The sequence below is a fragment of the Pomacea canaliculata genome, linkage group LG10 (genome assembly GCF_003073045.1).
Source record: "Pomacea canaliculata isolate SZHN2017 linkage group LG10, ASM307304v1, whole genome shotgun sequence".
In the NCBI taxonomy this organism is placed as follows: domain Eukaryota; kingdom Metazoa; phylum Mollusca; class Gastropoda; order Architaenioglossa; family Ampullariidae; genus Pomacea; species Pomacea canaliculata.
In genome coordinates, this window is record NC_037599.1 from 10,241,000 (window position 1) to 10,253,051 (window position 12,052).

The 12,052-nt window shown below is 37.5% G+C and overlaps 1 protein-coding gene and 1 long non-coding RNA gene across 4 annotated transcripts; one reads left to right on the top strand and one right to left on the bottom strand.

Moving 5' to 3' along the window:
• Positions 1-1,285: 1,285 nt before the first annotated feature.
• On the top strand, positions 1,286-6,937 carry LOC112573593 (probable thiopurine S-methyltransferase). Of its 3 annotated transcripts, none has more exons than XM_025254102.1 (9): positions 1,286-1,435; positions 2,089-2,216; positions 2,640-2,732; positions 2,875-3,004; positions 3,414-3,466; positions 3,731-3,805; positions 4,196-4,281; positions 6,104-6,148; positions 6,462-6,937. In XM_025254102.1, exons 2-9 carry the CDS (start codon positions 2,104-2,106, stop codon positions 6,578-6,580), a joined length of 714 nt encoding a protein of 237 aa, XP_025109887.1. In that variant the 5' UTR covers positions 1,286-1,435; positions 2,089-2,103; the 3' UTR covers positions 6,581-6,937. The 3 variants fall into 3 exon arrangements, with proteins under 3 accessions (XP_025109887.1, XP_025109888.1, XP_025109889.1); XM_025254103.1 differs by lacking the exon at positions 1,286-1,435 and adding an exon at positions 1,457-1,581; XM_025254104.1 differs by lacking the exon at positions 1,286-1,435 and adding an exon at positions 1,724-1,748.
• A 1,602-nt stretch (positions 6,938-8,539) lies between these two features.
• On the bottom strand, positions 8,540-11,820 carry LOC112573596. The gene is made up of 4 exons (XR_003101263.1): positions 11,689-11,820; positions 9,793-9,977; positions 9,105-9,275; positions 8,540-8,725 (listed from the first exon to the last, which is right to left on the bottom strand). It is a non-coding gene; the product is annotated as an uncharacterized LOC112573596 (long non-coding RNA).
• Positions 11,821-12,052: the final 232 nt, after the last annotated feature.

Sequence of the window (12,052 nt, forward strand, 5' to 3'; positions counted from 1 at the left end):
GGATATATTAATTGTAAGATGAAATGGCCACGTTTAGAATCTCAAACCTATGGTACTTATTAGATAACATCAGGAAACAATAACAAATAAGTAACTGAGGATCAAAATGTCATGTTAACATAGAAGTGTGTATACAAATTCTGCATTTTTGATCAGATGCTTGAGAAGAAAAAAGAATGTGAATATGAGAGTAATCATTTCCCAGTGCCATATATTTGTTATTTGTGAACGTGATGTGAGACATTTATAAAACACCAGACATTCAGTAAAAATTGAAAGAGTGATGTTAATATTAGGATGCAGATTTACTGTCGTTTTTTTTTTGTTTTTGTTTTGGGTGGTGGTGGTGTTGGTGGTTTCACTGCTTTCGAAAGCTATGAAACAAATACCATATTCAGGTGGTATGTAACGTGTGAGCTTTACCTGTCTTTCCTAGTTCTGACCAATGCAAAATTAGCTGAACTGAATTCCACGTCTGTCACAATGACAGTTTGTTACTAGCAGCTGGCTTTTACTTAATCTTATGGCCCATGATTCTTTCCTTCCTGGCCTAATTTTAACCGATGCAAAAAAAAAAAAAAAACCCCAAAAAAAAAACCAAAGAAAAAACCCCAACTTAAATACCCTGTTCTTTAGAGGCATGCAGTTTATTTATTCCATAACAGACCCACGCCCCACTCTTGTCTACTCCAGGGATGCACAACCTACGGCCCGCGGGCCATATCCGGCCCGCGACGCTTCTGCCCACAGTGCAAGAAATCGGCATGTTAGTAATAAAAGAAGACCTTAAAAAAACGAAAAAAAAAAAAAAGGAAGAAGAAGTATTTATCCCCACGTAGGGGCGTTTCCCAATCTTTTTTTCGATGGACGAACATTTCGATTCAGTGCTCCGACTTGGTGTCTCTACGATGCAGCCGGACATTCAGAAGTTGGTTTCGGGAAAACAACTTCAAATATCCCACAAATTACTACATAATTAATGGTAAGTACAACTTGTTTCTAATAAAAAATGGTATCTGCTCTATTTTTTTTTCTTTTTGTATTTTTGCGGTGAAGTGGCCCGCGACACGGTTGTCCGAAGTGGATATGGCCCGCAGGCCGAAAAAGGTTGATCATCACTGGTCTACTCAGTTCCACTCTCTCTTTTCAATGGGTTTACACTTAGTACCTTGGCAGCTTGACATAGTGTTGCGCGTGTGAATAGCTCATATGTACCTGTTATAATAAAATAATTGAATTTGTAGAATCCACGTGAAGGCATGCTGTGTACAAAAGACTTCAAACGAACCGACAGTTAACCATGCAGTGAAGAAATACAAGCTGAAGCACGCAACTCAGCGCTACACTCTCTGGTCTACATGCAGACGGGCTTGACTTATCGTCCTTGGTTGTACGCAGAGTAGCTTCCCCTGTCAGTAGGCGAATCGGGCAAAGAGTAAGACATCGACGGTCTTGGTTTTACATATTATTTTCTTCTTTTTTTAAAAAACAAAGAAAAGAGAATAGTTGAAAGCACTGTAGCAACTGATTTTTGTACTGTAAGGAACGTCTAATGCAGATGGCGCTAAAATCTGATTTAAGGTGTGACGTAGTGACAATTATCTTGTTTTTCGACGAAACTATAGGTGGGAAAAAGGGTTTGCGGATGTACTGGGCAGGCGCGGACACACAACTACACACGCGCACACACAATTCGATACTAACACACTATGACGTGCATCAAAACACGATAAATAATCACTTACGAGGTGACTGCCTAATGATTTCAGTATGACAGTAGATGGTATAAAAGTCATGTGGCACTTAACCCAGCCCCGAGATTATAGGATCGTGAAAGAAAATTAGAGATTTTTTGCAGTAGCTGGCCAGCGATTTCTCTCAGAATGCACATTTGATATGCTCATGTAATCACTTCAAGACTCAACAGCTAAAAAAGAAACGCTCTGGTTAAACTCGTTTTCCTGAAGGATTTAATAGTATGATGCTCTATATCTGACAGTAGTATTTCGTTGCTTTTTTTTTTACACAGGTTTCTTATCAATATTTTCTATTTTATTGTAATTTTCTCATCATCTGTGTGTTGCAAAGGTGGGCTTATCACAAATGGAAGAGAAAACAGAAAATGGCGATGTGCAATTTACCATCATGGAAAACAAAGACTGGGTTGAGCGATGGGATGCTGCACAGATTGGTTTTCACAATACGTACATCCACCCGTATGTCACACATTTCATGTCAATGATACATTAATGAAGTCATGTGTTTTTGGAAGCAGCATGTTGTAATAATAATTATGTACTAACAAATATTACTTTGTTGTAAATATTTGAGATTTAAAAACATATGTGTTTGAAATGTAGCATAATTATAGACTTTGTTGTATTATCTGAAAAACAAACATCCAAGTCAGTGGTGATGCAGTGAATAGACAATGCATGGAAATTGTAAGACCTGCTTGCAGAAATATTACAATGCGGAAATATATGGAAAAGTTGCCACTTTATTCTTTGTGGAAATTAAATAAAAGTCAACAAAAACTAAGATATTGCTAAAACTCTTTATCAGTCCATAAAAAAAGTTGTTAGAAAATTTTGCTTTAATTTTTTTATAATGAACTCTTTATCACTTTTTTTTTTCAGCATGTTGCAGAGAAACATTGGAAATGTTATTGGAGACCAAAAAAACCTGAGAGTATTTGTTCCATTATGTGGAAAATCACTGGATATAAAATGGTATATATTGCACATTACAAGTAGAATATATTGTTTTCATCATGAACCATTATTTTATTTATTTTTTTTTTAGTTATTTTTTTTTTTACAAATTAGAAAGTCATGAAAATATTCAGAGGTTTAAGTACTCTTTTATATTTAGGCTAGCAAGTCAAGGATACACAGTGTTTGGTGTGGAACTTGCTGAAAAGGCCTTGCAGGATTTCTTTCAAGAAAATGATATACCTTTCACCACTGAGGCTGCCCCATCTGTTGATGGGATAATTTTCAAGGTGAGCAGTGTTATTCCTTTTTTTAAAAAGTTTTTGTGGTAATGATTTTTGCAGAGAATTATTTTTCTGTATCAACTGGTCTATGACTCACTACATTTCTGACTTGTAGGTGGTAAATACTTATTTTTCAATCCAGTTCAAAGAAAATGGTGGGAGGGGGGAATTTAGAGCTAAAACTTGATAAACTTTGGAAAGAGCAACCATTGTACATGCAGAAATGAAATTGGGTGTACCTCTTACAAATGATAGATATGACCAGGGTCCCAATTAAACCATGAGTTCATCAGTGCATAAGAAAAAAAACCCAGCTAAATTTCTTCTAGTTCTTTAGTATTGCATAATTTTGTCACATAATCATCTGACATACCAGATATCTAAATGAGAATCTTCTGCCATGACTTTATTTCAGAGTGATGATGGAAGAATTATTCTCTACTGCTGTGACCTGTTCAGAATTTCTAAGTAAGCTTTGTACAAATAAGCGGCAGAATGTGATAATTGCAGCATTTACAGTGGATATCATACCTTCCATAGATATTTTCACATGTTATGACTTTAATCTTGGTACATGATTTAGTCATAAATTAGACTGAGATTTTGTAATTCTTAATATATTTTAACTGTAGCTTCAGAATAATCAAGCCATAAAAGCACTGAGGGTCAGTGAGAATTCAAAGATTGAAGAGAAACATGGTCAGATTAAACCATCATTATTTTCTTTTTCAGTGATGTTGTTGGTCAGTTTGACATTATCTGGGACCGTGGCTCCCTAGTTGCAATTAACAGAGAGGACAGAGAAAAGTAAGCTGTTTTGGAGATAAATATTAAGTTTAAAAAACTAAATAAAAGGGCATACTAAAAATGAGATGTTAACAACTCATTGGTTACATGAAAGTTTGTATAATATATATATGTGTGGCACACTAGAGCTTGAGTGTTTTGCACTGATAATGAGAAATGTGTTAATGCTAATGACTTGAAATGCTACTGCAGGCTTTCCAGACCATTAAGTGATTTAATGTAATTTGCATGTACATGCTTTTAAATGAAATTAAATATTTTTACTCATTAGGCTAAAATATGGTGTGATCTAATGATGTTAATGCTGTTAATTTTTGCTGAGCATTATATTTTGAAGCCATCCTTGATCAAAAAAGGTGAAATGACAAAACTGTTTGGATATGTTACCAGGTATGCAGCTTTAATAAAATCCCTGATGGCCCCTGGATGCAAGTATCTTGCTTGCACAGTTGAGTATGATGAAACCAAGCATAAAGGTACGGAATTACAGTCTTTATCCAAACTAAATTTCATACTTTCAAACAGTAATAGAGGAAATCAACGGTGTACAATAGACCAGTGGTTCTAAAAAGGTTTCAGACCGCGGACCACTTAACTAAAGTAAAAAATATGGCGGACCACCAAGGCCTAAAATCACTCTGTAGCGTGAATTTCAAATTGACATTGTTTCATTGTTTTATTACAATTCAAAAGTAAATGTACTTTTGTGACAGTAGAATAGTAATAAGTTTACATAAAATTACATACTTCGCAAAGTTCTTTATTAATTAAAATGTTAATGTGATGAATGCATTTGTTTTTGATAAGATATTAAGGTGAAAAACTCCACTTTACTGACATATGATGACTGTCAGCAGCGGACCACACTTTGAGAACCACTGCAATAGATATTGAATAGGAGACAGGAAATAAATAATTTGGCAATAATTTTATTTAATCAATTCATACTTTTTATTTTTATTTTAAAGAAATCAAAGATATCAAGTCACAAACAAAGGATTGCATCAAATTAAGGACAAATCTTACATCCAATAAAAAAATAGGGTTTATAGAGCACTATCCTCATTGTCTGCTACGATTATTTTTTTTAGTGTATCAGCTACCCATTTCTGTTGAATATCTCCTTCATAGTTTTCCAGCCTAAGTCGAAGCATATCTCAAATCAGCGACCTTCTACTACACCTGAATTTAATGTCGTACCCAAGGCTGTGAACCATATACAATGACTTGAAACTACACTTGCTAGGCTTTGGAACTCCTTTTCTACAAATGTGGAGACAAATGCCTCCTACTTTCTCATGTTTATAAACACAGAGTCACGCGCTTAACCTATTATACATCTGCATTAGAAAAAAAAAAAAAATGTGATTGTAGGGTAAGTGGAATGAAATGGACACTTCAGAATTATGTCCCTTAGCAAACAATTTTTTTTTATTTTTATTTTTTTATCGTTATTGCTATGGGAAAAAAATATTTATCACCATGTTAACATGAAAGACTAGAATAATATTAGAGGGTAATATATGATCTTTTCTCCTGGCTGTTAATTTATATGAAAAAGTAAATGTTGGTTCAGTCAAAGCACGAAGATTTCACTGGAATCAAGGGAGGTTATTCTCTTTAAGCGCGTAGTGATGTCTACAGATGCCGAACTACATCAATGTAACAGAAAATAAACATGTTTTGGGGCTTTGATTGTGTTCAGTACAAAAGAACATGTTGATTATTTCACCCAAAGAACATCCATTGCCAAGGAAATCGTACTTAAAATGGCGTTTTGTCTGTAACTAGTTTCTTGTCGGGGAAAGTGCAATTTACATATAAAAATGTGACGTAAAGTGTAAGCCATTAAAAAAATCATAAACCTTATTTACAAGAAACCGTCGTGGTAAATGATGAATACTCTTAATTCAAGAGAATTGATTAGTATGGAATACTTTATTAATGGAAGACATTTAAGTAATATTTATCTGTATTGCACCAATAGATAAGTTCTGAACTTTGGACTTTGGCTGTGATGTACCGGCATGAGGCACCACCAAAAACCAACCACCATTACCAACATCTATCGCTCCGGCGATATGATATTGAGTGACTCTTTTGGGGCGGATATTTATATCTGCCAATCTTAGTAGAATTGATATGACTGATGATTGTTATAATGTCATTGGCGAGAAGATTGCGTAATAGTATTATTATGTATTATATTAAGTAGTCCCTATATGTATATATTTTTAATATATGTGGGTGTAATATTATCTGACAGTTTTAATTTATATTTTTTAAAAATGTCTACAGGTCCACCTCATAATGTCACAGATGATGCAATGCAAAAATTATATGGTATGCGTTTACCTATTTTAAAATTACCCACTCATTCTTTCCTTTTTTTTTAAAGTTCGGACACACTGCATTCATTGTAAGAAAATTAATATTTCTGTTTAAGTATTTTTTAATACGTAAAGCTCTACACAGCAGGTGTTCCTAGGATATTTAAATTGGCAGATATATATATACTGTGTACACTTTGGCTTGTAAATGCCATTTTAAAGAGATTTTCTGATAGCTGGACAGGAAATATACTACAAAATGGATAGGTATAGCAATTTTCGATACATGCAGTGTCCTGTTGTTGAAACTATGATAATCTTTATAGGGGATACCTGTGAAGTGACCAAGGCTGACCGGGAGGATGCCATTGAGGACAAACACAGAGAATGGGGCTTAACATCATTTTTTGAGAACCTCTATGTCGTAGAGCAGAAGCACTCGTAGGAAAGCTGCCCCAGCAACCTTCCAAACATATTGATAAAATGATGGCTGAAGGGAAATAGACTTGACTACTTATAATTCAACTGCGCCAGGATACTTGTTAGCAAATCAATTGTTAAAGGTTCATATTCATGTGTATGCCGTTGCTGGAGAAGTTCTAATCATATTGTAAGCAGATTTTTGTATATGAGTGTGTGTGTGCTCCTCAGTTTGGTCTGGATTCTTTCTCACGCCTTCATTTATATTTTCTAAAAACTTACATAATCAGGGTTTTTTTCTCCCTCATATCCAACATGATTAATTTTACTGACCATTCTATATTCACAGTTTGTAATAAAAACTTGCATTTCAAAAATATTCGATCTAAGTCTTATCTGGGTTTGTTGTGCTAAGCAGACTTTAAATAAATTGTAGCCAGTTTGTGAAACAATCTTTTGACATTATGCACTGTTTAGTCTGAAGCGGTTGATATTAAAATTCAGTCGCCCGTTATTGTTTCAGCAGAGTTTTGCATGCACCAATGAACATGAGCATGTGATCGCAGTTTCTATTCAAATGTGCATTTTCATGATCATTTTCTTCCTTTTGACGGGTATATGCTCACACGGGTGAGTGTGCATGCATCATATGGGTGTGTTGCATTAAGGTTGAGGGTGAGAATATAGACCCTTGGCATATATTATAGGGTAGTAGGACGGACAGGCTGCAATTTTTTTCGAATAGCTCTGTCTTCAGGGCTACAAGTCTACCTTATGTTTTCATTATTTTTTGTACCTTGAATAACCGAATTCATTTTTTTCTCACTCACCTTGCTAGCTGCACACATCACCCGAACATGGTACTCGATTTGTTTTGGGTGATGCTGCTATACCATATGGTGTTTAGGAATGTGAGTACGACCTCAACCACTAGCCGGTAAAGTTAGACCAGAATGTTCCTCGTAAGGCCAAACGTTTTTCAGCTGGTTCAGGAAGTAAAGTCGTCGTTAAGCCTTCTTGATGATAAACACCACTTTGTGTTCCCAGCTGAGATAATGCGAGATGGTAGGTCTCAGAAATCTGAAACACTGAAATTGCTCAGTTTCCTAGCGTTGATAACAAGAGGCTCCACAAAACCTCTTTTCCTACGGAAGTCAACTGTCATCTGCTGAGTCTTAAAAACATTGAATTGTAGACCATTTTCACTGCACCAAACCACCAGGTGATTCACCTACTGGTGGTACGCACACTCATCATCGTTCTCGAAGAGACCTGGCACCAAGATTCAGTGAAGAGCTAGAGAGACAGCATTGTCTTGTAATCAAATGCCACACGCAGAAAAAGAACAGCGTACCCGAGACGAGATCTGAACCCGGGGCGGGTGTAGAGATTGAGAGCTCTCGTACCTTGCTTTCCTTTGTGTACTTACAGTTTATGTTTTGCTTACCTCTGTTTCTAGTTGTGTACTTCGGTTTATCTTTGTGTGCCTCAGGAACGTATTGTGTTCTTATGTTACCGTCAGGGTTCACTTTGTAGCTCAGGGTTAATGGGATTTTCGCCTGCCTTCTCCTGGCGCGAATTTTCTGTGTGTGTGTGAGTGCAGGCTAATGAATCTGAGAAATTTTGACTTCTTAGAAGTTCTAAGAGATCGTGACTACCTTGCACAGCACAGCAGGTAGATCGCATCCTGCCTTGTGTCATGTCTGCTTCACATTTTCTACATACAAACGATTAATATCACAAGTACAATCCCAGTTATTATAACTATAGTCCCAAGAATACCATCACAAATTTTATTCAATTATTTTGTTGACTATCACAATTGTTACTCCAGTTTCTACGATTATTATCTCAATTATTATGGCGATTTTTATCGCGATTAAACAGATCACTCATGGTACGGGAGTCGATATCACCCTCGCACGCACACTGACTTCTATGGAAAGTTAATCACCCTTTCAAAAGAAATAGCGATAAACTTCAAGATGCTAAATAAACAAAATATTTTAATAGAAAATTGAATTTAACAGAAAAAGACCAGAAAAAGCAAATTTGTTATAAAAACAAGCATGTTATAAGAGCTGAAAGTTGTTTGACAGCTGAGCGAAGTCTTCATAGGTCGTATGAGGGAGACAGGTAGACGACATCATTGACCTCCTTTCACTTATTTCTGAAAATGAAAATCATTTAAGATTTTGAATTATTCATCAAGTTTTGATTGTCAGTGTGGCTTACAGCCTGAGAGGAACCCTTGTTTGAAAGATAATCTTTGTGACCACTGTGTTGATAAAATAATTTCTTCACAATTTTTATCTTGTTTCTGTGTCAGCTGGTCCTGGTACTTGACGAGTAAACACAGCAACACACAAACACTAATATACACAGAAAAGCACACTTGCGCACGCACTCACGTATGCGCACCAGTGTGCCTGATTCTCACACACGCGCTCGCGCACACATATGTGCGAACCAACACACATCCGTACACACATCCACCCACCCACAGAGAAAGAGAGAGAGACTTGGGAAAAGGTGTCGACGAATATTACCAGCTATTGTTTTCTGTTGCCTTGCTCACAGGCTTCACCCCCGCCTTGGTAAGGACTTTGGGCATAACCTTCTTCCTCAAATTCTTGTTGTTCAGGTTCATATTCAGGTCTCGGTCTCGGTCTGGGTCTGGGTCTGGGTCGAGGTCTGTTTCTAAACTTTCTAAATTTGTTCTGGAAATGTTACACCGGGAAAATTATTTCGATTATTTTCGAAAACATTTAAAAGGATGTGAGTAAAATGTGTAAATATACCTCAGATTAGAAAAATCTTAGACGAGTTAAGAATATTCTTACAAGTGGTCAGAACAGAGCAGGCGTTAGTTCGACAATGTAAGTCTGTAACCAGACTATAGTCTGAACCATTGCTAAATAAGAGCGAAGAGCTTCTTGGGAAAATTCCTATGGTAAAGATTTGTTGTTTCTTAAATCGGTTGGATATTTTGCACATAAGAATTCAAAATGTCACTCAACAGCAAGTAATTTATATCGACATGACTACAGGCTTCTGTGCTTAGATCGCTCTAATACATATAACAGTCAAAAGAGTGATTTTTTTTGTATGGATGGGTGAGGATAATGGATCGTTGCCCGATCATGATTTGGGTTGATTGCAGTAACCATTTACTTATTAACTAATTATAATGCGCCATGATTAACAGAGAGAGAGTTGAACTGGAATCATTGTTACCTTTAGTCTTCCGAAAGCGCCTTTGACTTTCGTGCCAAATTTTTTAAATTTTCCAAATGTTTTTCTGAGCCAACCCTGACGTTTTTGCAGGCCTTCCTCCTCCTCCGTGCTGAGAGTTTCAGCGATCATCGCCTCCAGGACGAGCATCAAGCACAGAGTCACTATGAGGCGCGGAGTCTTCATGGCTGCAATAAACAAACAACAAGTGTCAAACAATTCATCTGCTCTGTCGGTTGATCAAACAAAGAAAAAAGACTTTGATGATGGCCAGTGATGGCTTGATCCTCAACAATACATGAACTCGTAGAGCGCTTTTGCATTCACTTGTATACCTACCTGTGTGATAACACAACAACGTTCGTCACTCTGCGAGATTCTCGTAAATAGTATGTACACGCTCACAGACACTTAGGTCCCAGAGCTACACCTAAGATTATCTATCCTACCTTTATTCATAGGATTTACTACTAAAAACAATAGACGCTGTCACAACATGACAATTAACAATTAGTGTTTATCTCAGTCAGTTTAGTCTTTGTATTGTTCGATGAATATATACAAACACACACGCCAATTCAAGTGGAACATAGGATCACAACTACACCCCGCCATCGGACCCGGTTCTGGGCGTCCCTTTCCAGTTGGGACCATGTCATGCCAGCTGCCTCCATGTCTCAGATCCATATTGAAGGACTGACTTTACATTTGTGTTAAAGATGCGGATCTTGGTGTGTAGAGATAAAGCCAAGGAGTTCCAGATAGGTGGACAGGTTTGGAATGCAAGCATAGCTTTATTTATACGGCTTTTTACATTTTCTTCTGCACCTCCATCTTTGCTGCATATGCTGCCAAGATAGGTGAAACGATCAGACTCTGTAATACATTCCCCATGTAGTTGGAGTGGGGCTTCTTGCTTGTTGTTGACCCGCATTACCTCCGTCTTCTTGATGTTGATGGTCAGGCCAGTCATCGCTGCTTCTTCTGAGAGCCGAGTGAGTTTTGTGCTTGTTGCTGCTTGTGGGACAACAGGCTGATGTCCTCCGCAAAGTATAGGTCCTCAAGTTGCATGGCGAAGGTCCACTGAACGCCCGTTTTGCTTGTTAGATGTTGTTCTTCTCATGATCCTGTCTATGACGATCAGGAAGATTGTCGGCGAGAGCATGCAACCTTGCCTCACTCCAGTCATCACTGCGAAGGGGTCAGTCAGCTTTCCGTTGTGGATCACCGGGCATGTCGAGTTCTCATACAGCTGCTGGATGATGGCAATGAACTTGGGTGGAAATCCGTAGTGCTGCATCAGTTTCCAGATGGTTTCCCTGTCTGCGGAGTCGAATGCCTTCTCAAAATCCACAAATGTTATGTAGAGTGGAGACTGCCATTCGAAGGACTGTTCAAAAATATTTCATAGTGTAGCGATAAGGTTTGTGCATGATTTACCCTTCCAAACACCTGTCTGTTCTTGCCTCAGTTTCTTGTCTAGGGCATTCTCCAGTCTCTCTAGTTTAGTTTTACTCCAAATGTATTTAAATGAAACAAACCTGCCTTGTAATCAAATTGCACCGCTTTTATTCGACACGATTTTTGTTTTGGTAATAACACTTGACGAGAGTGTTGTCAGTCGACACTCAGATTCAACTGCGATGGAATTGGTAACATTGACTGCTGACTGCCTGAAAACGAATTGGGGATCACAATCAGCTTCTGACAACAGTCACCGACAGTCTTCGCAGGAACTTAGAGGCACATGGGTTGACTCTGTCAACAGCTGAAGCTCTTTGGTATTAATGCGATCTTAATAATAGTAATAATAATGATAATGATAATAAAATATCACAAAAATAACACAAACAGACATGTTTATAATAGTAAGTTATATAATTGCCTGGCATCACTTACTGTTGGAAGAAGTTTGTTGGAAAACTACTGGACCTCTGACGTTCCTGTCTGCAGCCTATCCACAGCTTGGGCTGATCCTCCTGAAGACAGCACAAGTTTGAATCAGTCCTCTTTCATCTGGGAGATGTCGGAGACTGGAACCTGCAGAAACTTTTATAGTCGAGGAGAAAGTAGAGGGGTGGTGGCGGTGAATCAGCAACCAACATCTAAAAGGAGAGAAAAGTTTGAATATCACGCCCCTCCCACTAACAATAACTATCAATCTTTGTTACTACAATCTCTGGATTAATTTCATGGACAGGAGACTTATTGAACCTGATTAGATGATCCATGTGACGTGCCATCCTCACTCGCGCGCAAAAAT